Here is a 27672-nt window from a genome sequence, read left to right as displayed (position 1 = left end):
GTTGGGAGGGGAGGAGGGAATAACAGAGGTCTTGTCACTAAGTCAAGCAACTTAATTTTGCCTTTCACGAATCAAAAGCCCAAAAATTAGTTTTCAATTCCCGGAAATATTGATTCAATAACAACAGATACGATTATTTAACTTATGCACGTCTCAGTGTATAGGATTCTAGCATTTCACCTTTCACAGAGCATACTTCGATCACGATTCAAGGAACCTTTTTCAGTAAATCACGATTAACCTTTTGGGGACCTGAGGCGAACTACAAAGTAGCACCTGGATACGGAGCGGGCGCAACGGCACAAAGACGGTTGAAAAGTTAAAAATTTATTTTCGTTTCTGTTACACATATTTAAGGTCTTAGGACCATTCCAGGATGCAAAAAGGTATTATTATAACAATTGTAGACTAACGTATATTTCTACTTAAGTCTCCCGGCTCTTTCCGTACTACCAAGCCACAAGACAAGACACAAAAAAGGCTTGACAAGGGACCTCAAGACTTTCACTTTCGTGGATAAAAATTTTTTACGGTTAACATTTTTTACGGCTAACGGTTAAAATTTTCCAATTTTTATTGTTAGCGGCTAAATTTTTGGCCAGTTTTACGGCTAACGGTTTACCTTATTGAGACCCTCCTGGAGGTTACACATGAGAAGACGGCTGACACTTCAGACCATAGTTGATAGAGGCGAATGGTTATGAAACCCGACAAAGTTCTTTGCTGTACTTTTTTGTTCGGGTTTTTGGTCTTGACCGTGCACAAAACATAATTTTTGTTTACTCCTGACTGAAGAACTAACTAATGGAAACGTTACTTGATTCATGCATAGTGTATGAGCGAAAAACAAAATATTGTGCACGGTCCTGGACCTTCCTACATAAATCTTGAAATTTTTATTAGCTCCTTTGATGTTTACCGGCCTTCATAGCCAACCTCCTCTATTAACTATGTTCAGTGTACTCGAAAATTTGAACTAAAGCCAAGTATATTAAAGCTGCGAAATGAAACAATCAAACTTTAAAGGTTGTACTAGATTTTAACGTTAGCGCGCAAAATTATAATCTCCCTAATCACCATTCAAACACCACGAAAGTGGCCAATCATGAAGTCAGGAAACAACCCTCCCCTCCCCATTCATGATCGATTTGATATTATCTATTGCCTTATTATTTTGATCGAATAAAGTGGCCGCGGGGACTTGAAGGGACTGTATCATCTACTTTAGCAACTATTTCCAAAATGAGTGGAAACAGCATTTACGTTACTCGTATTTAAAAAATTCAACTTTTTTTCACCGATTAAACACAATCAGCATCACACCTATTTATTTCTTGGTCGTACGGTTGTAAGATAATAGACCTCCCAAAATAATTGCTCTTTTTTAAAATAACAAATATCTGTTTATGTTGATATTGAATTTCTGTCTTTCTATTTCAGGATTGATTACAGGATCCAATTTGCAAGGAATCCATCAGAGAGGTTCTGGATATCATGGTCGAGAAACAGTGCTCGTTAACAGAAGCCATGAGGCGATTTGGCATCCCTCGCAACGCTTTAAGGGATTATATATTGGCATTTGCGAATAACGCATAATAGATAGTGAGAGATACAAAAGAGTGGTCGAGGCAGAACGGCAAAGATTGGGAAAGGTCTCCGTTGAATCTATTGAACTGCGCTGTCGGGCGGTTCTAAACGAATACAGAATTCAGTCAACTAGATTAAAAGAAGAAAAGAGGCTCTTTCCTTTTTACCCGAAGGAGGGCTTTTACACCCAAAAGTAAGTTCGAGTAGAACTTTATAAGATGTATTGGGTGTAAGATTCGCGAGTAGGTTATCTACTGAAGGCGCGCCTTTGATTGGTTCTAATTCATAGAGGAACTAGCGCGCTAAGATTAAAATTAACGAGGAAATGACGATTATTTTACCCTTATATTGCGTGTTCTGTAGTTAGCAGTTCAATTTTTATCTGAGGGAAAATGCGGTAAGGCGCCAGCTTTGTGTGTTTCCGGCGTTTCTGTAGTTTCTTGTTTTAGTTCACGTTCTTTAATCGCGAATGTTATCAGTTAGGTTTGGACGTCACCTATGATTGCCAATTAACAGAGTGATGTGAGGTAACAATTGCACAGTCTTTGATAATAGATATATATCAGATGCTTAGGGGTGGACCATATGAATAAAGGGAGGGGAGGGGTAACCAATTTTAGTACAAGAATTTAAGTAGCGAAAGTTCTCTCGATGTTTTTCAGGTATTTAGGCACTACAGGTTACTTTTTGGATGGTTAAAAATACTCAAGTATATTTCAGCTATGTTCCAGTCTACTTTTGAGATTATTTTTTGAATAACTTAGCATTGGACTGATATGTTTTCTGCCTTGATTTGTAATGGTCCACCCCGTCCTAAATACACCAAATATCTGCAACAATTTCAAAGACATTAAAAGTTAAAACGAACTTGTAACTGTAATAAGCGAATGATTTATCGTGCCGTCCTTGAGAAGTGGTTAGTATACGTTACTTGCATGGTAACTTACACAATGCTATGCCTCGCTTCGCTTTAAACCGTTTTAGACTGTTCTGAGGTAGACTGTATTCTTAATAAATAATATCCGGTGTTAATTTCAATTTCAAGCAATCATCAAATACAATAACGAACATTTTGTACCAACTGCTACGGAGTGTAATTAGCTTAATTAGGGGTCTGTGTACATAATACAGGTAGGAGGATCACCCCTTGCCATCCCTGTCTGAGTTTGAAACATATACAGAGACGCTTAGAAATTAGAGTGAAAACTCTAGGAGAATTTCTCTCTTCATCCTTTGGTAAGAATTTTCCGTTTGGACGATGCTTTCTCGAAATTTCTTGAACTGAAAGCAAGCCCAGTCAGCAACTGAAGCAAGAAGAAAAGAATAGGAAGACTTTTGTGAATGCCCGTGGAAAAATTGTTGCAAAACAGGATGCTAGTGCAAAGAAAGGCATGCTTTCATGTTTTATTTTGAGTAGTTTGGACTCTTAGCTGAACAGAAAATGTCAAAAAAGGCGTATTTTCAAGAATCTGTATGTGTTAATGAGTTAAATAACTCTGTAAGGACAGAAAAAGGGTTCTTTTCTCTTGCAGTTAGGTCAAAACCAAACTCACCTGTTGTGTTTTTTAACAAATCGTTCAATATTTTAGTAATTTTTCCTATTTTTTTCTTTAGTGCCATTGGTAACTAGACTAATACCATATAGACCGACATTCGTCTCGAACGATACATCGATCGATCGATCGACTATCGGCCGACTCTCGACCGATATATCGATCGACTATCTTTCGACTATCCACCGAGTGTTGACCGATAATTGAGCGTTACATCGGCCAAGTATCTGACTATGGACTGAATGTCGACCATCGACCGATACTCGGTGAACTGTCGGCGAGGTATCGGTGAAGTATCGGCGAAGTGTCGGTGAATTAAAAGCTTTGTCGACCGACATACGTATCGACCAATATATCGACCGATATATCGTCGATGTATCCGTTGAGAGTAGCTACAGTAAACATGATCCAAAATGCAAATGCAAATAAAAGTTTCTTCAAAATTTATTAACAAATAACATTATGAGAGAGTTATTACATCAATATTTGTCCTTATTCCAGACTTAAACCTTTTTTACCTTGATTATTTAGAGAAGCAAATATTAAATAATATTTTTGCTTGGGAACTGGTTCAAATAGCAAATTTGTAAACGATTTGAATTGAAAGTATTGAAATAGTGCATGCCAAAAGACAAACTATAGATAAACGATCTTATTTGGCACACTTTTAAAGAAAAAGCAACATCAAGGAAGGGATATGAAGTTCACCTTTCATAAAACTTATAAAAAACTTGTAATATAGAGGGACTTGACTTTGAAGCAACTATCTCTGTGACTATAATCAAATTTCCATTCTTTGAAATTACAGGGGTTTTATGAGAGACCTTTATGACGCTAAGCCGCAGTTTGCTTCAAAAATTCCAGTGAAGAGGTTTCTAGCAGCCCGCGTCCACATCAACCTTGACACAAGACCATTGAAACCAGCTAGGTAACCTTGCCTCCTTTTTAAACTGAGCCTCGCCGGGGATCCCACTGTAACTTGGAACCGTATTGCTAAGACAATTTCTGCATGCTAAGTTACAGTGGGGTCCTCGGCGAGGCTCAGTTAAGTGGACTTAACTTGTTGGCGGAACTAAGGAACGATTTTAACTCTGGAGATTAGCCAGTAGGGCTCGGCAGCGATAGAGGAGCCGTTCAAGCTACTTCAGAAGGTGGGAATGTGACAAATGTCACATTTGTCGACGATTATCGTTGAAGGTGTGAACATACGCGGACGAATAATGACTGGAAATACATGAAAATCATATATGTGCGCTGCGGCGAAGAAATGAGATACAAGCGATGCTCGCAGCTATGAACACTACTGAACTAGAAGTTGAAATGAGACCTGAAAAAATTTCAGGCTCGAACGGGATTTGAACCCATGACCTCTGCGATACCGGTGCAGCGCTCTACCAACTGAGCTATTGAATTGAGAAAAAGGAGTTCTTATTGTATTAATTTTGGACGTAATTTTCGGGCTTACTATACATGTGCCTTGTTAGTCAAAAATAGGGTCAGAAAGTAATAATTAACTCGCCAATTTAATTATTTGCAGTCATTTAACTGACAACTGATAAATGACCGAAATTTTAACTGACAACTGATATTTGTACCCCCATCCAGACCCTCTTTTTGTGAGACAAACCAATTTCTGAAGTTCAAACGAATCGGACAAAAAGCATGAAAACATAGCGCTGAAAAATTACCAAGACCAAGGTAGCTTCATTTTACCCGTAAGTCTGTTTGAATCACATATTTGTCGTCCGTAATTTAATTCCAGATGTTTGACGGGTTCTCACATGACAATATTGTTAAAATCAAATCACCGCGTCAGACTTGAGATTATTTGCACCTTCAAGGGCCCAAAAAAGTCGGTTTTTTTCTTATTAGACTAAACCGAATTCAAACGTTCAATCTAACGTTTCCATACAAAAAATTTTTCCGAAATCGTTAAAGGCACCCAAGTTATTTAGAAAAACCTATTTTAATTAAAAGTTAATAAATCAGGAGAGTGTCATCATCTCGGGCCTAAGCGAATCACCTGAGGGAATTTTCCTGGCATCCGCTCATGTTGGGGCTCGATTTTCAAGTTATTTTCATCACTTTGTTCACATCACAAGTGAAAACTCTTTGTTTATGGTAAAACCTTTGCTCGTGAAAAAATCAAAAGCGGAAGAAAGTCCTTAGTGAAAAAAAAAGGAAAAAACAGGTACAAAGAGGAAAGAAAGAGCACGATTCTGTTAAGAAAAAAAAAATTGCTTTGTGAAAGCGACTGGTACTGGCGGAGCTCCACTCTGGCGTCCAGATTTCTAACAAAATTCGCCAGACATGATGTTAAACGAGGTTTTCTTTTCTTTATGCAAGTAACAGCCTTGATACAAAAACGTAAACAATAGCCTCGAATCGTAATTTTGAAAGCTGTATATCGATCGTTGTCTGGTTCCTCACCACGTTTTTCGGTTTTTCCATTTTTGCCACGGGTTTTTCCCTTGCCTTTGGCAACTTTGCTCATTATTGTGTCGTCCAACTAAACGCTCAACTGAGCGATCGAGATAGAAAAAAATACGCCAGGAGGTTCTGATGTCTTTTTAGTTTGTGGTTTCAGGAGGCGAGATAACAATAGGGAGTTTAAGGAAATCACTACGGCTGGCGATGCTACAGCTATCGTGGTTGAGGAACGTCGCCGTTGCCCGCCAAAATTCAACTTTAAGCAACGCGAAGTACAAATAGTACGGCTGAGAGATTTTAAAACTACTAAGCGTCTTTCAGGTAGTTTTCGTACGTTTAAACACTCTAAATGATCTCGATCAAAGAAACAAGGGATTTTATTTTACTTTGCTATGACCAAGGCATTGTTAACGACAAAGAACTCCTGGTTTTGTACGAACAGTACAAGTCTCCAAGCTTAGACCTACCGTACAGTTCATATCCACTCTTCGATCTAGATGATATGGAAGGTGATGAATGCCTTGCGGAATTTCGAGTGAAGAAGAGAGATATACCTGCACTCGCACAAGCACTCTAAATCTCAGACTGGATTAACGGTAATCAGCGAAGCAAAGCCGAGGGCACAGAAGCCCTTTGTATGCTGCGAAGACGCTTTGCTTACCCTTGCCGGTATAGTGATATGGTATCACGCTTCGCTCGTCCTGTCCCTGTTTTGAGCGTGGTAACCAACGAAGTGCTTGATTACATCTATACAGTCCATAGCCATCGAATTATCAATTGGAATCCTGCAGTGTTGAACCCAACAGCACTGCAAACCTATGCCCAAGTTATCTCATAAAGTGGGTCACCGTTGCAGAACCGTTTTTATTTTGTTGACGGAACAGTTAGGCCTATTGCGAGGCCTGATAATTATCTGGGAATTGTCTACAACGGTAATGAACGAGTGCATGCTCTAAAGTTTCAGTCTCTAGCTCTACCAAATGGGATAATTGGACACCTGTATGACCCCGTTGGTACTTATGTTCTTGAAGTTTTCCTTATATGTTAGACGTGGTAGTCAGTGACAGATCCAGGTGTTTAAGAAAGGGGGGGCTGGGTCTAAGGAGGGTGGGGCCCACCCCTAATACTGGACAAAATAGTAAGTCTAAAGATAAGTATTGTTTTCACTTGAGCATTCTTGTTGCCTGAATAATGCAGGGAATAGGATGCATGGTTGAGGGTGAGGGTATTCTGTAAAATACGGGAATCTAATTTTTCTCTAAGTACTAACATATATTATCTTCAGATAATAAACATGATATTTTTCAAGTTTTCCTAGAGGGAAGAAGGCATGATGCAGGAATGCTTCGGGATTCTCAGCTTCTGCAGAGTTTACAAATGTTTCCTTTCGATCTTCATGGGCAGCCAATGTGCATCTATGGAGACCCTGCCTATTTCTTGAGGATCCATTTGCAAGCACTATTTCACAATCGTGTGTTTACTCCTCAAATGCAGGCATACAATGCAGCAATGAGTGAAGTTCGTTTCGCAGTGGGGTGGTTGTTTGAGGATGTCATCAATTATTTCAAGTTTTAAGACTTAAAAAAAATCTGAAGATTGGACTAAGCAGTGTGGGGAAAATGTATGTGGTGTGTGCACTTCTTAGGAATGCACTCACTTGCCTCTATGGCAACCAAACATCAGAACTTTTTGAGCTTCACCGACCTAGTTTGCAAAATTACCTCTCCTAAAAAAGGTGTAAAAATTCAACATTTATTGCATTTAAGTTAAGAGTTCCTAGAGTTGAGTCTCAGGAATGGCGAGGTTTTTTTTTCCCCAAATGACAAATGGAACATAAATACAACTGTCAATTGTACATGTGTGTTTCACAACTTAAGTCCTTTTGTATTGTCCATACATTAAGTGACTGTGAGAATAATTAAAGAAATAATATTTTTGCATTCAATCTTTGATGAGAACTTTGATGAACTGTCAATTTCTTCCAAATTGTGTCATTTGACATTTATTTCTTGGGCTCTAAGCTTGATTCTGGTTCGAAATTTTATCAAACAGTTTTATTTTAATTTTCCTTTTTTTTAATTTAAAGAAAATAGAAAAACCAACAGTTAACACAAAAAGCCCTGCAAAGAGTAACATCAACAATACAAAGAGGCAGAGATCTTGAGCCATGTTTTAAGATTTCTTTGGTAGCAATATTTCGATAAGGGTCATCATGGCTGCTGTCTATTGTTGTTGCTGCTGCATCATTACTAAAATCTGACCCTGTCTGGCAGCTTCTTGTTGTTGCTGTCGTTTCTTTAAGGTAAGTTCTTCCGCTCGAAACTTATTTTCCTTCTCTGTTTTTCCCTTCAGAAATTCCACCGCATCATTTCCAATCCGCCTTCGTTTGGTCTACCTCCCTTACAGCTCACCCGCAGCTTCAGATCTTGTTCTGGTCTCTCTAAACCGCTCCACGGCCTCTTCTCGCATTTCCCCTGCAGTTTGTCTGTCTCAATCTTCTTTAGGGCTCCCTCAGATTCTCTGGATTCTTCTGCCAACTTTTCTCGATTTATCATTTGATCAATTAAAGTTTCAAGTTCACTTGTATCATCTACTGCGATGCCACTAGCTTATTCGTCCTCTTTTTTTTTTTTTCCAAGTGCTTCTTTTGAAGCCGTTCCATCCTCTCTATAAGGACAGTTTAAAGGAGTTTCATAACACAATATACCCACACATACATGATACGTTGTTAAAGATGAGAAGTAGAAGCTATGAATCTACCAAAGTACGCAAACCGTTGTGTACGTTAGTCCGAAGAATGGAGATACCACAGAGTGAATCAGAGCACTGCTTCGACGATAAGATTTCCACCGCAGGAAGACTCAAAGGAGAACGTACCAGACTGGGCAAACTTAACATGCAGCACTCGTTTAGCATGAAGGAGGGCAGAAATCTGTTGATATTTTCCGGATTACCAAGAATCTGCTGAAATGGACTCCGTTTCGAGATTTGCCGTCGGGAAAGTTGGGAAATCGAAACTCGCAGTAAGTACTGGATTTGAGGTTTGGAGAGACTATAAAATTTAGCCCAGAAATCCTATCCGATATCCACGCATGCTGTGGCACTATGCACTGCGAGTTTTACAAGAAAAAAAAGTCGGGAGAATGAGAACAATTTGAATGTCTGAAGAACCAGTCAACAGTTGTGAAGTCCCGTTTATCATTATCTGCCATGTCAAATTATTGTCAGTGTGTGTATGTAAGGCGTTGAGGTGATGGCGAACCAATTAATCTCCACAGGATAGCTATACAAACTGAAGAGAGAGTCGAGAGTCGAGAATGTGGCGTAAAAACCGTGCGCCGTGCTTTTTACTTCCGAACGATGAACCTGCACATGGATCTCAAACGATGAATTTTACAATGTTCTTACATATCTCGCAAATTTCAATTTCAATACGACGGATGCAAAATTGGATTATTGTTTTTGGTGGATTCGTTAGAACATTTTAAAATAAAATACATGTTTTGTGTCAAACACTTATATAAATCTATAACGCTAGGGGGAAAAATTCGAGTTGCAGCTTTAAAACTCGTTAACACAAAGTCGTTTGTCTTTCCAAGACTAAAAGCTTAAAAAAACATATATAAAGATATGAAAGCTGCGATTTGCCTCGCTTCGCTGTTAAACAGCTTGTTTTGAAGAGTTGCTTAATCAGCAAGGAATGTGGGTTCATGTGAAAGATATAAGGAAAGTAAGAGATGATGTCATAGGGCTGCAATATTCATTACTCCATCCTTTCCTGTATAATAACTCAGTCGCTCACATGGCAAGATCGTCAACATTAACATAGAGTCGATCATCGTAATCTTTTAAGTTTATCAGTCTCTGTAAAAAAAAAGATGAAAGAAAATATGAAAAAGGGTATAAATTATGTTATCCTGGAAAGAGAGGTTATTGCTGATACAATTTATTTTAGATAGAAAAGTTTTAAATTGATTGTCGAAAAACCAACCAACCCTAACCCTAGAGAGACTAAACCAAAAGTATTCACAACCATCAATCAGAACAAAGGTTAACATGAACATTAACCAATGACAACTCAAAGTAGAATCAGGCAACCTCTTTACGGCGCGCAAAAAAGTGTATGATTAAGCTGGAATTGGTTTTAAATTTCATTTTCGATTTCCACTTTCGAAACTCAATTGAAAGCTGTTCCAATAGCGAGATAAATTGAAACCGCAAACTACACTTCGATTCCTTCATGGTGACGCCGTTATCAAGTTAAGTTGATGGTGGTAGATTCTAACAATCAAACTTTCAAAAGAAAAAAAAAATAGAGAGACGCTCTTTGTAAATCTACAATCCTACCTTGTACTGGTTTTCCATTTCTTTGAGTTCGTTCCTCAAATTTTTAAAAGATGGTCTCAAGTTAGGGTCATCTTTCCAACATTTTGTCATTACGTCATATCTAAAGGGATGTCAAAGAAAAAAGCTTTATTAAAAACGGTTGGACCTATCCTTAATGAACAAGCTTTTTAGTTTAAGAATATCATCTTTTTATGAAAAAGGAGAAAAGATATAAACAACCGCGATTAACTCGAAATAGTACACTCGAACAAAAGCAGGACAAATATTACTGTACGATAAAAGCTATCAGGAAAACAACAACAACACGATATTAACATACAATTTATCATCCACGTGTTGTGGTTTAGGCATCCTGTATCCCTCTTGAAGTAAGTTTGCAATTTTTCTTCCATCCATCCTTGGATAAGGTGAACCACCTGAATAGAGCAGGTAAAGTTAATATACTCTAAAATAAAAGGCTCTACGGATGTATTTCCATTACTAATTTTTCCAGCTAAGGCCAGCCAATTCTGCTGGGACTGGTACACCCTGCTTACTTCATGACTTCGTGTCCTCCCAATTCATGCAATCAAAAGAGCATGTTATGTGTTAATTGTACCGGATGCTTTCACTGGAAATGTGTGAACTGGAGATCAATGGTCAGTGACTGGTTGTGCGATAAATGCATAATGGCGGCTTTGCCTTTTTACAAATGTCCTGATGCTGAGATACTCGACGACGTCACAAAATTCACTCGGAATGCTGCATTATCAAGTCCATCTGATGATGCTCAACCTCTTCGTAATAAAACCTCACATTTCAGGATTATGCATCTTAATACACAAGTCTTAGCGTCCACTTTTAACGAGTTTCTACTACCTGTCAACAGTTTTCCGCAGTTAGATATTATCGCCGTCAGCGAAACCTGGTTGAGAGACCAGCCACAACTACTACAATACGTATCGATACCTGGCTTTGCAAATGAGTTTAGAAACAGGAAAGGCTTGAAAGGAGGAGATGTCGGCGCCCACATCAAAGACAATATAGAATATTAGCGCCGACGTGACATAGAGAACTCCTGTCCAGAGATGGAACACCTGGTTAGACTCCCGGCCGAAACAAGTACAGCAAAGCGTTGGTGGGGGTGATTTATAATTCTGAACGTATTCTAAATCCATTTAGCTGGTTAGATTGCTTCGAGAGTTTGCCAGGTCATCTCACGGTGTCGTGGGATGGCATGCTCATCCTTACTGATGATGTCAATATCGACATGCTTAGTCCTCTCCACTACCTTACAAAAAGGTACCAGACCATCCTTGACATCTTTGGATTAACGCAAGTAGTGACGCATCCAACAAGAATCACAAAGACAACAAAAACTCTTATAGATCACCTCAACACAAGCTACCCACAGAAGGTAACAGACACAGGTATAGTACCTTGTTCCATAATAAGTGATCACGACGCCATCTACACTTGCATCAATGTCTGTTTGCCCCGCTTTTAACCGCAGTTTAAAAACATACGGGATATGAAAAACTTCAAAGAGTCTTTTGTAGAGGATTTCTCTTCGCTTCCCATGTCCATCATATCATGTTCGGACGATCAAGACGAACAATTCGAGATCCTCAACTCCCTGATTCTAGAATGCATAGAAAGACACGCCCCGTTAAAAAGGATACGTGTTACTAGGCCACCAGTGCCTTGGATGAAATGTCTCAACATTAGAGACCTACAAAAGGAGAGAGACACTACCAGATATGCGGCCCACAATACCCCTTCTGATACAAAGTGGGACTACTTTCGTTCAGTAAGGAACAAACTGAAAGCTGCTATCTGAACTGCCCGTAAAGCTTTTATTGAGGTAGCGCTTTACCCAAATAAGTCAAGTGAAGCATGAAAGGTCATCCACAGAATTCTCAAGCCTAGCCCAAAACCTTTGCGCTTCAACCCTAATGAGCTGAATGGTCATTTCGTGTCTGCAGCGCAAAGAACTCCTAACGTAAATGCGACCCCCTAAGTTGAGCTGACTGGACTGATCGAAAATCTCCCCGATAATTCGGATGACCATACTGGATTGCACATTTCTCCTGTTACTAGAGAAGAGGTATTCAAAGTGATTAGAACCTTAAGGTCCGATTGTTCCACGGGAGCTGATCACATTCCAATTACATTCGTAAAGTTAGTGGCTGATAACTTGGCGGGCCCCCTTACTAGGATCATTAACGGTTGTATAACTGAAGCATACTTCCCAAAGCTTTGTAAGATCGCCAGAGTGTCGCCTATACCCAAGGTAGACAACCCAACGACCAATGACGAACTAAGACCAATCTCGATATTACCGGTGTTGTCTAAGGTGTTCGAAAGGTTGGTCGGCTGGCAGATGTCTGAGTTTGCAAATAGCGCCTCTCTTCTTCATGATAACATCTCCAGTTTCCGTAAAGGGCACTCTACCACTAATATAAAGCGCGCTATGAAAAGGAAAGAGGTCACCTTGATGGTTCTCGCCAATTTTTCTAAGGCTTTTGATATGGTCTGTTTCAAGACGACGCTAAAGAAATTCTACAAACTGGGCTTCTCCAAGAACTATTTAAAATGGCTCCTTAGTTATTTATCTGGTCGAACACAATTCGTACAAATTGATGACACTAAATCACACCTCAAATTGTCACAGTTTGGAATACCTCAAGGATCGATCCTCAGGCCGATGATCTTCAATTTGTATATATCAGACCTCCGAGACAACATCGATCTAACTACATTTTGTTCTCAATACGCTGATGACACATCCCTCTACACCCACTGTGCAGTAAGGGAATTGGAATCAATGACGTGCGATTTAAACGAATCCCTTACCAAACTTGGATCACGGTCTAAGGACTCTAACCTTGCTTTGAACCCTAATAAGACCAAATTCATGGTTCTCGTCACCCAGCAAATGTCATCCCACCACAAATTAGCAGATCGCGCACTTAAACTCACTGTTAGAGACAACTCTCTTGAGCGCGTCGAATCTACAAAGTTGCTTGGGGTTGACATCCACAATAACCTCAAATGGGACAACCATATCAAACATTTAGCTGCTTCATGTTATGGTACCTTAGCCACGCTTAAAAAAATCAAGAACTTTACTAATTATAGGTTAAGAAAGCATCTTTCCGAATCGTTAGTTCTGTCACGCTTAGACTTTAGTGACATTGTATTTTAACCGCTCAGTGAAAATCTGCTTAAAAAGCTTCAGCATATTCAGTTTTCGGCTGCTGGCTTTGTCACGGGTCACCATGTGAACTCTGTGAATACTCTATTTAAATTAGGCTGGTTACCAATGAGTGAACGTCGGGACTTAAAGCAGTACACAAAGCCCTGTATGATGAATATTGGCCCATGAATCTGAGGCTTGAAGCTGTGCAACACGGTAGATGCTTACGTTTCAGCGAAACTATTAACCTTAAAATACCACTAAAGTCAGGCACATTTCAAGACTGAGCTGCTAAGCGTTTTAACTCCCTCCCGGCTGCAGTGAAATCCTGCCCGGACTTTAACACCTTTTCAAAAGAAACTCATAAAATTTTAAAAGCTGCTGTAGATATTTCGTAGAGATACGCATGTGTATATTATTATAAGTAATCCTGATCTATAGCATTTTTTTAAAATTTTATTGTAATACCCAATTTTATGTTTGTATAACAGATGTAAAGCCATTTTACCCATGGAAATGCTGTTAATAAACTGTTATTATTATTATAATTACTGGATGGTTCATCCGCCTAAAAACTTACCAATCGTGAAAATCTCATAAAGGAGGACTCCGTAACTCCACCTGTAAAACAAACGGGATAAATGTTAGGAAGTAACATTTCTTGCCTGGAAAAATTATAATCAAAACATCTTTGGTGGCGAAGGGAAGGGGGAATGGGGTGGGGAGAGACACAGTGAACAGGTCATAGGAGTTCATCCCTGGTCACTACCTTTAATACAATGCGAAAATGATTATGACCATTTCTTACTGTGATGACCTCACACCAGCAAAATAAAAAGGCCAAAATGCAATAGTAACCAAATAACTTTTAGCAGACTTGAAAACAGTTCATACAAAACCATTATCATTAAGCCTAATTGCAGTGTTCATGACTTCCTTATACTAACACATCACTCTTGGTAGAATATTTTCCATAAAGCAGCGCTTCAATTGCAGTCCATTTTACAGGGAGACGCCCCTAAATAAGAAGCAAAAATACAAGGAGTTGGTGTAGTCCTTAAAAAGTACCAATGCTCCAAATGGCAAGCACATTGTAATGAGAGTTCCTAAAAACTGAACAGGATTTACTGAGCCTATTTTCGTTAAGCAGTCACGCAAGTGAAGCGTATTCAGCTACAAAATCCAAGGTTTACGACAACATGTCTTTTCTTAAATCCTTCATACCCTGGTTTTTCTTTCGTAAATATTGTCCTCTTGCACATCTCTGGCCATTCCAAAGTCCGTCACTTTGCACGTTTCCCCTTCTCCAACTAACACATTACGAGCTGCAAGATCTCTATGAATAACCTTAAACAAAGAGAGAAAGTTTCTTTTGGAAAACACCTTTTAACGAATCGAGAGATTTTTGGGTGACTCATCTGACATCCGATAGCCAATGAGTCTACGATTCAATGGAAAGTGAGGTATACCGAGTGACAAATGAGGCCTTATCTACAAGGACGTCATTCAAAGAATAATTACATCACTCACTGGTATCGATGACAAATAGGACATTCCATCAGCGATTTGCCAAGCAAACTTCATCAGCTGCTGTGCGGTCAGATTTGTTTGTGGTTTGATATCCGGGTCTTTGTAGTAAGTATCATTTAATCCACGACTCTTCCTCAGGTAACCCAGCAGATCCCCAAAAGGAACATATTCGATCAGCACAAACAGTGGCTCTAGGGAGACAAAAAAAGTTCCACAAATACTCGATACAAGCCGCAGAAAAAAAGCAAGATTACAAATTTACATCGCCCTCCAATAAACGCCGCAGACACTTGGAAGAGTACGACGTTTATTCAACGGTAATAAGCAAATAAAATATCAACTTCCATACAATTCGATGATATTCCCAATGCTTGTGAATAAGCAAAGTAACCATACGTTTCTAAACTCGGAAAATCAATTGTAAAGGGGTAAGATGTCGATGCCTCTGAATTGACACGGTATTAATCTTTTGTTTCAGGCAGGTCATGTTTTATCTTCAAGATCTACTACCGGAAAGATTCCCGCCCTCGCAGAGTATTCACAGCTAACCAGTTCATATTTGCAACATGTGCGCAAATCCTATGCACGCAGTTTAAGTCTCAGCCCATTTTTGGTCCACCAGTAAACTTTGCTAGTCTTAGATCTCACTTATTGATTGTATACGCTGCTTTTTAGCAGACAGTATAGAACTGTGACTACTTCTTTGCTGTCAAATAAACCCCATCCAGACCTCACACGTGCACACAATAGAATATACTCAAGCTTTACGTGTCGGTCATCGGATTTTCCGAAAAGTTGACATGAATGGAAATAATGGGTATTGGAGTGACGGGGAAAATTAAATGGACAAAGGCCTCCTCGAAAACAATAAAAACATAATAAAAGCCGCAATGATCAATCGAGTAAATGAGGTATCCTAACGCTGTCTACTTTGCGTGCCCCTCACTTCCAGAGGTGTGCGCGGGGTGCTTACATTTCTGATTTTTTTTTACTTACCCGAAAAAGGAAGGAGCAATCGCAATCTACTTTTACCCAAAGATCGCTTTTACAGGTTATCCGTCGTTTCGTACCAAGCCCACTTAATTCGTACTCAGTCAGTTAAGTTGTTTCGTACTCATACTGATAAAGTATGTTTGATATGTTAAGTATGATTAAAGTAAGGTCGGTCTTTTATTTTAAATAGCAATATTCCCTGCGTTAAATAAGTTTTCTTTCCGGGGCATCCATTTTCATATACGCGACTAGCTAATGTTGTTTTTTTTCTTTTGTTTGAATAAGCGAATTCATTACCTGTAATTCCAAGGGGAAGAAAAAAATTAGACTTACACCAGCTGTTATTGTTAACAAAGTGACAAGTGCAAACAATAGACTGTTCGATTTTAAAAAATCCCACTAACCTAGCGCTAGGCAATAATCTAGTTGTTTACGTCAAGGAGGTCACAAGTACATACAACAGAATTTTGCTCGAATCTTACTCGCTTGATTCTTCTTGCTTGTTGTACGCAACAACGGAGATCTGTTCACGCACTCGCTCGTGAAGTATTTCTGGTACAAACCGACTCACATTGGGTACGAATGGACAAAGTTTGGTTACAAACGACTCGGTACGAAATGGCCGTGTGTACTAAGTGACTGGACACCATTTTAGGGAGTAAACTGTTGAGTAGTGTATTCAATAAGCGCCCCTCCTCGAATTTTTTTTTTTTCTTAAGAAGTACCCTTATTCTAATAAGCAGTCACATTCCAATGAGCGTCCCTCTTCTGTTTCAGCGATAGCACTGTTCGAGTACATGTGCATTGAGATCAACAATTGTTAATCTTCGTTTAAAATGTTCACATGTAGGTCCATTACAAAAACAGTGGCCTTCGTCTCAGTCTCTAAACTATTATGTCCATGTGATTGCACAGTTCCTTCAAACGAATGAAATGTTTGCCGTGATTTCTCTTATTGGCTCTTAGATAGGAACAAGCCCGTTTTCCATTTTTTAAAATCCTTTTCAAATAAACATCAAATCTTTGTTTTGCACGTTCTGCTGGTTATTAAAAAAAACAAGCGCCCTGTCCCCGATTACCACCTTTTTTGAAATAAGCACCCTCCCCTTGCCTACCAAAAGTAAATAAGCGCCTTGGGTGCCACATCGCATCATTACGGTATTCTATACAAATTAAGAGCAAATATATCTTAAGGTAAACACCAACATACCAAGAAAAACAAAACTTATCTATACTTTAAAACCTGATTTTGTTTGACAGTAACTATAGCTGATGATAAACATTTCAGTATTTACCAGACTTGGTAACGCATCCCAAGACTTTGATAACGTGAGGGTGAGGTTTAAGTTGTTTCATCAATTCAAGTTCAGACAGCAAATCCTTTCTCTCTGATTCAGAAGCGTTTTCTGCAACAGAATTTCCGATCAATCGTCGTCGAATAACATTTCAAGTGAATCACGACCATATCATTCAACGGTACCTTTATATCGATTAAACGTAAAAAGATGGATAAATCAGTAGATAGATAGATAGATCAACATATAGACAGACTGATAGATACAAAGATAGACGGACAGACAGACTGACAGACAGAGAGATAGATAAATAGTCGGATAGATAGATAGATAGATAGACAGACAGACAGACAGACAGACAGACAGACAGATAGATAGATAGACAGACAGACAGACAGATAGATAGATAGATAGACAGACAGACAGACAGACAGACAGACAGATAGATAGATAGATAGATAGATAGATAGATAGATAGATAGATATCATGCGACTCTACCATAAACCATATTTAGGGTGCTTTTCTTCGTCAACGTAAAGTGGTGAGGCTCTTAAATGCAACCATAATTTAAGGGGATATTTACATTACATCTTAAAATTTCATCGCTACATCAAGTAGAACAAGCTTCAAGCTATGGACATAACTGTGTACTAGTCATATAGAATGTAATTACTCTCAACAAGAGCTTGGATATTATGCAGAAGCATATAATGAAAATCACTATAAAAAAATATAAAACAAAATGGAACAATTTGGAGAGACTTCCAAGTCAGTCCAAAGACCAAGTAGAACATGACTTTATTTCTTGGTACCTTTCAACATTTTAACTGCTACGAGCATCTTCTTGGCTCTTCCCTGTAAGTTAACGGCTGTTGCCTTAGCAACCTGACCAAAAGCACCTTTTCCAATGATCTGCTTTATCGTCACGTGTTCTCTGGGGATCTCCCAAGAGCGTGTGTATGGATTAAGAGAAGCGTACTTGCTGATTTGTTCAGCACTGAGTGGACTAGCATCTGCCACCATTTGTGAACGAGTTCTGTCATTCAGTGCCATGTAATGGCTTTGAGAAGGTTTTGACAATTCGACTGCAATCTTAGAGACAAAGCTGCTTTCAATTTAAGAAAAGATCATAAAATACCTAAGTTGCTATGAAACTATTTCAAATCTTCAAATCAGCTGTCTTATGAAAAATAAACCATTATTTACTCGGACTTATTTGACAATATCAATGAATAATTTACTTAAAATCTGTAAGGAGGACAACTTTCTAGGCTCGAGTAAACTGTCAGTTAAAGTGGGAGGACTATCAGTACAGACAGCAATGTAAAAACAAAACGCACCTAACACTACAGGAAATACTATCTATATATGAAAGTATAAGATTTCATTGCATCACCTACATTAGTACTTCCTCTTGTTTCATTACTTGAATTTCCAAATGTTCTGAAACAGCAAATCAAAGATATCACAAAACAAACCAAATTCTCTCTAACTGTAAAATCTTAAATAACGAAAAAACTTTCCAGACAGCTTAGTCCAGTTAGAAAAGCAACTGGAAACCGGATAAAGGCTTGGCTACAGTCAGACTATATGAGAGATCATATGTTGGTCATTGAACAAGTGACAAACATTAAATTAATTGTCCAAAAGTGTACAGTGCATCTCTGCTGCGCACGAGTGCCTTAAAGTTAGTGGTCATTGGATCAATCGCAAACATTCACATGAAAAACAATGTGGGTGTTAAAAATTGTCAGAACGATCGAACCATAAACGAACAACCCAAGTAGACAGCTACATTTTGATAAAAAAAAGTCTCACCTTCCGGTCATTGCCACCTCTTTAGTACAAAAAGAAACAAAACGAGGAAACATAAAAAGCAAAGCGAAGCAAAACAATTAAAATAGTCGGCATCTAGCAAAACTTATTGCTCAAAAGCAAAGTAAAGTCTATTTGGTGTACATCAAGTTGAGTCTTAAAGGGTACAACATCAAGCCAGGTCTTTTAACATTAACTAGCTAGCCAAAAAATAGATGACGGCAAAACACATTATTAGTTTATAATACACTACTCGGTCAAAAATAAAGAAATTGCTAGAGCGAAGATCATAATGCAGCAAGGAGTGAACTGAAGGTTGCGCTTAGTCTTGGGAAAAGGAAAAATATTAGGGATGTATTTCTAGAATGCCAAAACTAGTGTTCATTTGAGAGCATAACATATATGCAACACTTACCTTCAGTGCCTCTCGTATGGCGCGTATTTTTCCTGCAAGTCCACCAAACTAATATTCCAGCAACAGCCAGTGCAGCAACGGATCCAAACACTGCACCAACAATAACACCTATAGTACCTGGAAAGCGTGATAAGCTTCAGATAATTTTTTCAATGATCTTATCATAAAGGATCTGCCTCTGTATTCTTGTTATGGTCAGGAAACCTTTGAAATTCAACCACAACTCAATTTAGCTTCTTCCCACAATTTTGTTTCACAATTCACATAAGGAACTTAACAGGATGCAATGCATATGTACTTGTTCAGAAAAAGATAGAGGATGCAAATTATACACATACCAGGTTAAAAGAAATACCCGTTAATTTATATTAAATGTTCTTCCCTCTTTACAAGCTTTTAAACCACAACTTCCAATTGTTTACTCATAGAAAAAATAAGATAGAGGCACCCACTTCTCAATCCACAAACTTGTACATAAAATCGGGCACAATCAGATCTCACCTTTCTCCGCAGCCAGGGTTAGTCACACAGACAAAATGACACAAAACAATAGAAAACCAAGATTACAATCTGTCACCATTACCAGCATTTAAAGCTCGTTAAAAGTAAAGCTACAAAATTGTTCCCTGAACCAAAAAGATGGAAGAGTATTACCTTATGTAAGACATGCAAAATTGTGTCCTTGGACTCAAAACTTAAAACTCGATTCAGTTGGACAGTAATGGTTTTTTATTTCTTATTTTCAGGAAACTAAAAGTCATAAGTGTCTAGAGGGTACAAAATCAGATTAAACTTCTCATTGCTAAACATTTCCAAAGTCTGGCATTTGTCATAAAAGGATGCTTTACCTGTTTTTGTCCCAGTTGGAAGCTCTGAAGATTCTACAAAAAAATATACGACTAATTTAAGGAAAACAAGCATGGCTGCTATATGTTTGGACTCATGTGGGCCACACATTATTCTTCCCTATTAATCATCTCAACAAAAAAAAAGAAAAATGTAAATGAACCACGTCCTAAAACTACTGAACAAAAGTTAATTTAGGTAAATAAAAAGCACGAGATATTGGGAAACATACTAACCATTTCTTGCGTGTTTGCATTGAAATCAAAAGTAAACTTGACGAAGTGCACAACAAAAGTGCGCGCACGCAATACAGACACTGTTCTATTAGCACTGAAATTGGGGCTGCTTGTGGTTGTCATTGTTGTCATTACCACAATACACTAGGTTCTCAGATCTCTGTTAAAACCTACTACAGTACCAATTTTGAGTTAAATACAGTAACTTTCAAAACCTTTTTTTTTTTTTTCACACCACAAAAAATGTGCTCACAACCTAGTGCAGGGCAAGGACATTCATGAATCAACTTGCAAAACTTTTGTGTGAAGTGTTTTGGGGACTTGCCCCCATAGGACCTGTCAAGTGGGGACGTGACACCTTCACCTGTTGGTTCCATATCAGATCTTTTCCCTTTTATGGCACCAACGCTGAACTCTCCCAGCTTTCCATCTTTCACAGCGTCATTAAGTGTTATGATAACATCTTGTTCCTTTGTAGTGGAGTTGAATTTCAGTGCAAGGTCAACAATGATACTTCCACACCTTAGAACAGACATTAACTGAGGGTTAGAGTGACAAGATATGGAAAACAGAAAACAAAACGGCAAATAATAAAATTTTTAAATTAAAATATTTGGAAGCAAGATAAACTGGCAATCATCTAAATCCCATTAACTCCCATACCTCACACTTATCAACTGCACTCCTTCATAGCCAGGTTTATCAGCAAAAGCCTCGTCAAGCTGCAAGTAAGCATTTCAATCAGGTGTCTTAAAATGTTAGTGACCATGTATCACACATAAGAACAAGTCAAATATTATGTATTAAATTGAACATGGTTGTTTTGCCGAGAATCAGCTGAGAATCAGTCCCTGAGTATTAATCAGTTGTTTCTTTAAGGTGCTTCTTCAGTGAATGTCACTTGCTCCTTATTTTAATTTGGAAAAAAAGCACCAGGCCTCTTATTGCCCCAAATACAGACCATGAGCAAACACTATATAAGTTATAATAAACAAACAATAATAAGAAGATTGTGGCAAGCTTTTCAAGTTCAAGATTTAACAGAACTCTAACAGACTGCGTGCCATCTAGGAATTCAAGAAACACTGTAGACTTAAATGACATATTCTTGTCAGACTCTCCACCAGCCAAATTTCCTTTTAATTATTATACAGCCAGCACATCAGTTTTTGACCCTAAAGTAAAAACAACACTCAGTGAAAACTATAGTTAACAATTTAACAGATCAAGTGAAGTTCAACACAGGCACACAGTTTATTTGTGAGAAAAAAAATCCCTCCAATGTAAACTAGTATAATGTTTAATTGATAGCTGTGACAGCAATATCTAAGTTATATGAACATTAAGTTACCAGTTCTTTAAATTTCTCCAGTAATAAGGATTGGTGGTTATATTTTCCATCTATACATATTTCACTTGTGATGACAATAGTTATGTTAATCACATTTCCTCCAATGTCTGTGAAGTAGAAGAAAAATCATTACTACAAGATTTACTCAATCTTTTTATTGCTACAGGTAATCTGTTTGAAGACCAGGGTTCTGTAAAACTTTAGGACTGTTCTAAGGTTACATGTAGTTAACCTCAGAGATGATTGAGATGTCCGTTGCTTTCAGTAAGTGGCTTGTAACAAGAACAACTGGGGTTTCTGCCATAGCCTACACGATCCTGGGCACTAGTCAACTTCTCATCATATTTCTCATTGGTGGGTTGTGTTGATTACTTGTCAAATGAATGCATGGCATTGAATAAAATATAGAGAGGCAGCAAGGTGTCATTTGGCTTCTCTTGCTTTAATGAAAACATTGTAAAATTGATGCACACTGTAAAATACGTAGGTCTTAAGTACTTCAGCTTACGATGACTAAAAGATGAAAGAACTAACTCCATTTTCCGGAAAAAAGCCAATCCCATACAATTACAATTTTTCCTGTACCTTGTCAGAAGCCCTGACTACAGCTTTTCTCCCAACTTTTGATACTCATCTCTGTGTAAGCCATCTGAAGCTTAAATTACTGCACTGCTTTCTTTGCATTTTACATGTAATAAAATAATCAATGTATTACATGTACATTGTAATTATTTAAAGAAAAGAGAGAGTTATCCACCAAGACAAAGTAAAAGCACTGTTTGGGCTTTTACAACCAGAGAGGCTAACTGACCCCTGGCTCAACTCTGAAAACCCAATCAAAATGTCATGTTCAACTTGGTACATGTATGAAGATACTACATAACTGTATAGTGTATGCAAGACTACATGTATAATGGAACTTACAAACACTGGCTGTTCTTTCATCATTTCCAAGTAAATTGGCCACTCTGCAGGTATGGTTGGCATTATTAAGAACTTGTGAAATATGAAGAGTATTCTTGTCACAACCTTGTTCTGAGTCACAGGGAATCCAAGTGTAAGTGGGTGGAGGGTTTCCTTCTGCTTGACAGTTAAGAGCTATACTTTGTTGTACATCCACAAAATATTCAGTCTTAAATTTAACAATCTTGGGTGGATCTGTACATCAATTTAGAAAATAAAAATCATATTAAAAAAACAGTATCAACACAAATGTGCACCAAGTAATATGTCACCAATGGAAAGTGTCTATCTGTCAGTAGCACCATAGTTAAAATTTTTTCAATGCATACTCACAAGTGACATCCACATGAACTGTTTGGCTATCCGCTTCACCAAAACCATTATATGCTGTACAGTTGAAAGTTCCTGAATCATTCCTGCTAACTTTTGTTATAGTCAGCACCTTTCCTACTTGAAGCACACTATTTCCATGATTCCCTGCCTTCTCTTTCGTCCAGGTGATGTTTGCTTCTGGTTTACCGGATGCTTTGCATGTTAACTTCAAGTTGCCACCTTCAAGAACAGTTTGTTCACCTCTAATTTGATGGATTTTTGCTGGAACTAACAGCAGACAAATAATCACAAGCAGACTTTAAGAGCTTATTGAAAAAAAAAACTCAGTACACTTGAGTAACAATTTTTAATGTCACTAAAACACTTTTCCACATCCCTTCCATGTGCAAATGAAATTCACAGTGACATGGGCTGTACATGTACAGTGTAACTGAGCACATTGTGTAAAGACTGTCTTTAGATGTTACCAGTATGAGCACTACAGAGCAAAAAGATGTCTAGTTTTTTCAGTTTTGTTGTTTTTGTTGTTTTTTTCAATATTTAAAAAAAAAAGGCAGGTATAAGAAATATTGTATGAGCAAACCTGCATGAAAAGTTAGTCTCTGCATCCCTTTTGTTGCTCAGTCTAAATTGACCAGCTGAGCATGAGGCAAAAGAGGAACAATGAAAAGGAAAAACATTCTCTGAATCTACAAGTGTCAGTCTTCTTGGTGGGATCTATGCTAAGCTGAGCTTTAAACTTTTTGTATCCTAGCCAACCTGAGTTTCAAGAAGAGAGTTCACATGCCTGATTTTATGTAAAGAAAAAAAGGCATCTTTCAGCTGGTTGCTGTGGTGAGAGTTTCACACAGATGTGTTTGTAAATACATTAGAATATAAATATGCCCTTCTTTCATCCCTGGGACAGATGGCTTTGACCATTTTAAATAAACCCACAATTTACTGTCAGAAATAGAAGACAACAACTTTGTTTGACATGGTTTTAAATTTCCAGATAAGAAACAAATTCATGCAATAAATTCACTCACTCTGAAAAATGCAAAAAAGTCACACCTACTGACACCATATATATAGTGTACAGTATGCAGCTGTATAAATTATGTAAAATAAAGAAATCACTGAAATCAAATAAAACAGGAAGTCAGAGTCTCATGACACATTATCTTCATGAAAACCTCTGAATTCCTGAATCCTCAATATACTTAATTAATACTTATCCCTACTTGACCTGCTAAAATTTTCAAAACAAAGAACCTTCTGGTCAGAAAACAAGGTTTTAAACCCAAATCACTTAACAGGGAAGTCCACACTTGCAAAACTCCTTCGCTTTGTTAGATTGTTGTGACTTTAAAATAAAATTGCACCTTCTCCCATTTTTGCTGCATGATCCTGATGACATACTTTCTTTTCACTACCCAGGCAAGGGATGTAAATTTTCTTTACTCAAGAGAAAGCCTAGAACATGTGACCTCTCCTTTTTTACTACTTTTTCCATCTCTTGCTAATGCACAGCATGGTTGCCAAGATGCCTCAACACCACAGGGAAGGTGTTGTGGCTACAGATAGTGCAAATGTTTATAGTCTCATGCTCTGATTGGTTTTGAGTGAAAAATAGCTTGAGAAATATGGCAATTATGACCATCTATTTTGTGTATTAGAGAAGGTATGGGATAGCAAACTTCAGTTTTCTTAGTTTTTTTGAGAATAAAGTTGTCAAAATTTAATTTAATTTAGCAGAATGTGCTGAAACCTTTATTACCTTCATCTTAGTGCATGAGCCAAACCAGTGGTATGAAATTGACTTGGAATTTAGTGAAGTTTCTCTCCAAAATGGCCTTTTGAACACACTCCTTAATTCCATCAAATTCCACAAATTCCAAGGCACTTCAGGCAAAATAAAAATTTTTTCCTCGGATTATGTGTAAAGTCATATACACCACATGTGGAAATTTCATTCCAAGAAATCTGTTAGTAAATATTTGCAACAAAATTCACTGAATTTAGCCCGTTGAATTTAGACAGTTGGCCAAAACTTTGGCCTGAAACATAACAAAAACTGCTGGCCAACAGTGTCGTTTGGGAACTATTGTTCACTTGTACTGAGCATTGGTTTAGTGTATTCGTCCAATATCTTAGTTATGTAATAGTCTAGTGTGTTATTTACATAGGATATGTACATTTAATAAACTGTCTGGTCCCAAAACAGGCCTCTGTATGTTGTGGTGTTTAGTTACTTATTATGAACAGGAATTGACATCTTTCTTAACCAGAGTTTTAATCATCACTAAATGTTTTTAACAGGTGTGAATCTACCCAAACTGACTCAAACTATGTACAAATCCTCTGGATTTGCAAGGACTGAATGTTAATGGACTCGATGGGTATGACTGCATTACAAACAAACAATGCTTTTTGATTCATTACTAAAACATATTTCAATTCTGTTGATCTGATTGTTTTCTGCATAGTCAAAGTCTTCATGGTGTTGTTGGAAATGAAAACCACTTAAGTGAAAAAGATGTCTTAACTTTATTGCCAACTTACAGTCTGTAAGTCTGATCTAATAAATCACTGTTTCTTTGAGCAACATAACTAAAAATTTCGGGTGACATGACTCTGGTTTTGGGCAACATGACATTGTGCTAGACATTGGGCATCTTGACCACTTACTGTGTATCTAATGAGCACTTTCCACCCAAACTTAATAGACAGACATTGCATTGGTGAGTCCATATTGTTATGTTTAGACACTTTTTGAAGAGCAGATAACAGACAGTTATGATATATGGAGCCTACTCCAACTGGTCATCTGAAAAATCAAGTGTGCCTCAGGGTCTAACCCTGGGCCCATCTTGTTTTTTACTTACATAAATGAATAACTGAACATTGTTACATCTTCAATTAATTTGTTCATAGATGACACAGCATTTATTGCGAACTAAGCTAATTGATGACACATCAGTGCTGCAGTCAGACCTGAATTCTGACCTGAGAACTGGACAAGGGGTTGGAAAGTTAAATCTAACCCCCAAAAATGCCAAGTCATGAGAATCACCCACAAGAAGGATGAAAGTCAACAACAGTACCATCACTACAAAATGTAAAGTTAAAATCTGTCAACTTCAACAAGGAACTGTGTCATTGTGTAGAGATATTTTCCTGGTCAATTCACTTGGATGTGTCAGTGAACAAGGATTAAAAATGCTGGGCCTACTGAAGCTGATTCAGTAAGCAGCAGAAACAGAGAAATCTTCTCAGAGCTTTATCATAAAATCACTAGTAAGACTTGTTGTAGAATATGCATGTCCAGTACAGTCACCTTTCTTGATTAAAGAAAAACTACATGTAGCAATAGAAAACATACAATGAAGAGCATCAAAAAGAGCTCTTGCTCAAAAACCACACACAATGTCATATAAAGAGAGAAGCAAATTACTGGGTTGGAGCACACTTGAGTGCTGAAGAGAGTATTCCCTTTAGAAAAATGTTGCCGTAAGTCAGTCAAGTTAAGTTACCTTGCCTCTCATGACTATTTCAAGTACAGTTATAAAAATACTTGATCTACAGTAAAAATTTATTCTGTTCTCAAGTGGAAGCATGATGTGAGCGTGCTATCAACTAATTGCTCCTAAAAGCACATGGAGTGTCACATTTTGGCTAATTGTGAGAAAAAGATTAAAGAAAGAAACAGATGCTTGTAACAATTTGGCTTATAAACTTTAAGTACTGCTGAGAATTTTAGCAAGGCTAAGTAGAACATTAAAAAAAAAAAATAGCATCAAACCATTTCATTTGCCTCTCTCTCACTCATCAACAATGTTAAATTTATGTGAGATGGTTTCTAATCTTCAGCCTACAATCTAAAAATAAAACTGACATCACCATAAAATATCACAAAGTTTATCCTAAAAAGAAGGAATTCCCCAATTATGTTATTGAAAAAAGTATAAGATTTACTCAGATTTCAGTTATAAAATAGTTGCTTCATGTAAAATTTGTGTAATCCTCCCCAATTACCCAAACAATCACACAATTTGATTTTCTACTGCACATGTACCCTGAGAAAGGCACTGCTGATTGTTTACATATGAACCATAATGCACATTCTCTTGTGCAGTAAGCAAAATAATCCTAAAGATACTTGAATTAGGTATACACATAGATGTACATATACATTTAGTAAAGCAACAAAATGAACACTCACCTTTTATAACTACACTAATTATATCATTCCAATCCCTTACATCAGTGGTCACTGTGCATGTGATTTGCTTTCCATCAGCAGCTGTTGCATTGTGGATTATCAGTGTGGCACGATCATTAGGACTGATGTTAAATTGTCCTTTAAAGGCTGGAAATAATGTAAGAGCTCCAGATGCAGTTTTAGTCCCAATTACATCAGTGCTATCTATTTTCCAAGACAAACGAAAAAGTGATTCACCAGATAAGGTAAAGTCCCATTCCAAACGCAACTCAGAAGAACTACCATCTAAAACTTTGAAAGTTGTTCGAACTGAGGTGTCTGTATTGCTGAGTGGACCACGTTGTGGAGAGGGAAGAGTCCATGTGATGTTTGCATCTACAGCACAAAGAAATTAACCAGTTAATACAACATACAGTGGGGACAGGTTAAATGTCTGAACATTGCAATATTAATATGTTAAAATCAAACACATTGTAATGAAGTCCCCAAAAATGAATAGAACATTGATTTACCACAATGCTATTGCATAAGCTGAGCTAGAAACTTCTCCATATTCTGGAGCATTCTATTAAGTTATTTTAAGGATATGTCATCA

The 27672-nt window shown here is 37.8% G+C and overlaps 1 protein-coding gene and 1 pseudogene across 6 annotated transcripts in view; one reads left to right on the top strand and one right to left on the bottom strand.

The window, feature by feature from the left end:
- Positions 1-5919: 5919 nt before the first annotated feature.
- Positions 5920-7011, top strand: LOC136281854 (uncharacterized; annotated as a pseudogene).
- A 415-nt stretch (positions 7012-7426) lies between these two features.
- The window catches only part of LOC131777682 (fibroblast growth factor receptor 2-like), a 22367-nt gene continuing 2121 nt past the window's right edge, over positions 7427-27672 (bottom strand). For 2 of the 6 annotated variants that reach the window (XM_066168343.1, XM_066168341.1), the window contains exons 2-20: positions 27078-27452; positions 22874-23140; positions 22502-22735; positions 21578-21684; positions 20890-20948; positions 20552-20748; positions 19993-20025; positions 19145-19261; positions 18733-18751; positions 18315-18357; positions 17727-18006; positions 16914-17024; positions 14626-14816; positions 14320-14442; positions 14043-14113; positions 13676-13716; positions 10237-10333; positions 9918-10017; positions 7427-9434 (exon numbers count right to left, since the gene is read on the bottom strand). In XM_066168343.1, the coding sequence (XP_066024440.1) occupies positions 9369-9434; positions 9918-10017; positions 10237-10333; positions 13676-13716; positions 14043-14113; positions 14320-14442; positions 14626-14816; positions 16914-17024; positions 17727-18006; positions 18315-18357; positions 18733-18751; positions 19145-19261; positions 19993-20025; positions 20552-20748; positions 20890-20948; positions 21578-21684; positions 22502-22735; positions 22874-23140; positions 27078-27452 (2531 nt within the window). In that variant the 3' untranslated portion in view covers positions 7427-9368. Of the gene's footprint in view, positions 9435-9917; positions 10018-10236; positions 10334-13672; positions 13717-14042; positions 14114-14319; positions 14443-14625; positions 14817-16913; positions 17025-17726; positions 18007-18314; positions 18358-18732; positions 18752-19144; positions 19262-19992; positions 20026-20551; positions 20749-20889; positions 20949-21577; positions 21685-22501; positions 22736-22873; positions 23141-27077; positions 27453-27672 lie in introns of those variants that run through there. The other 4 variants (XM_066168342.1, XR_010717879.1, XR_010717881.1 and 1 more) reach the window with 4 other exon arrangements.

Source organism: Pocillopora verrucosa, chromosome 6, assembly GCF_036669915.1.
Source record: "Pocillopora verrucosa isolate sample1 chromosome 6, ASM3666991v2, whole genome shotgun sequence".
NCBI lineage: Eukaryota > Metazoa > Cnidaria > Anthozoa > Scleractinia > Pocilloporidae > Pocillopora > Pocillopora verrucosa.
This window is presented reverse-complemented; position numbering and strand designations above follow the sequence as displayed.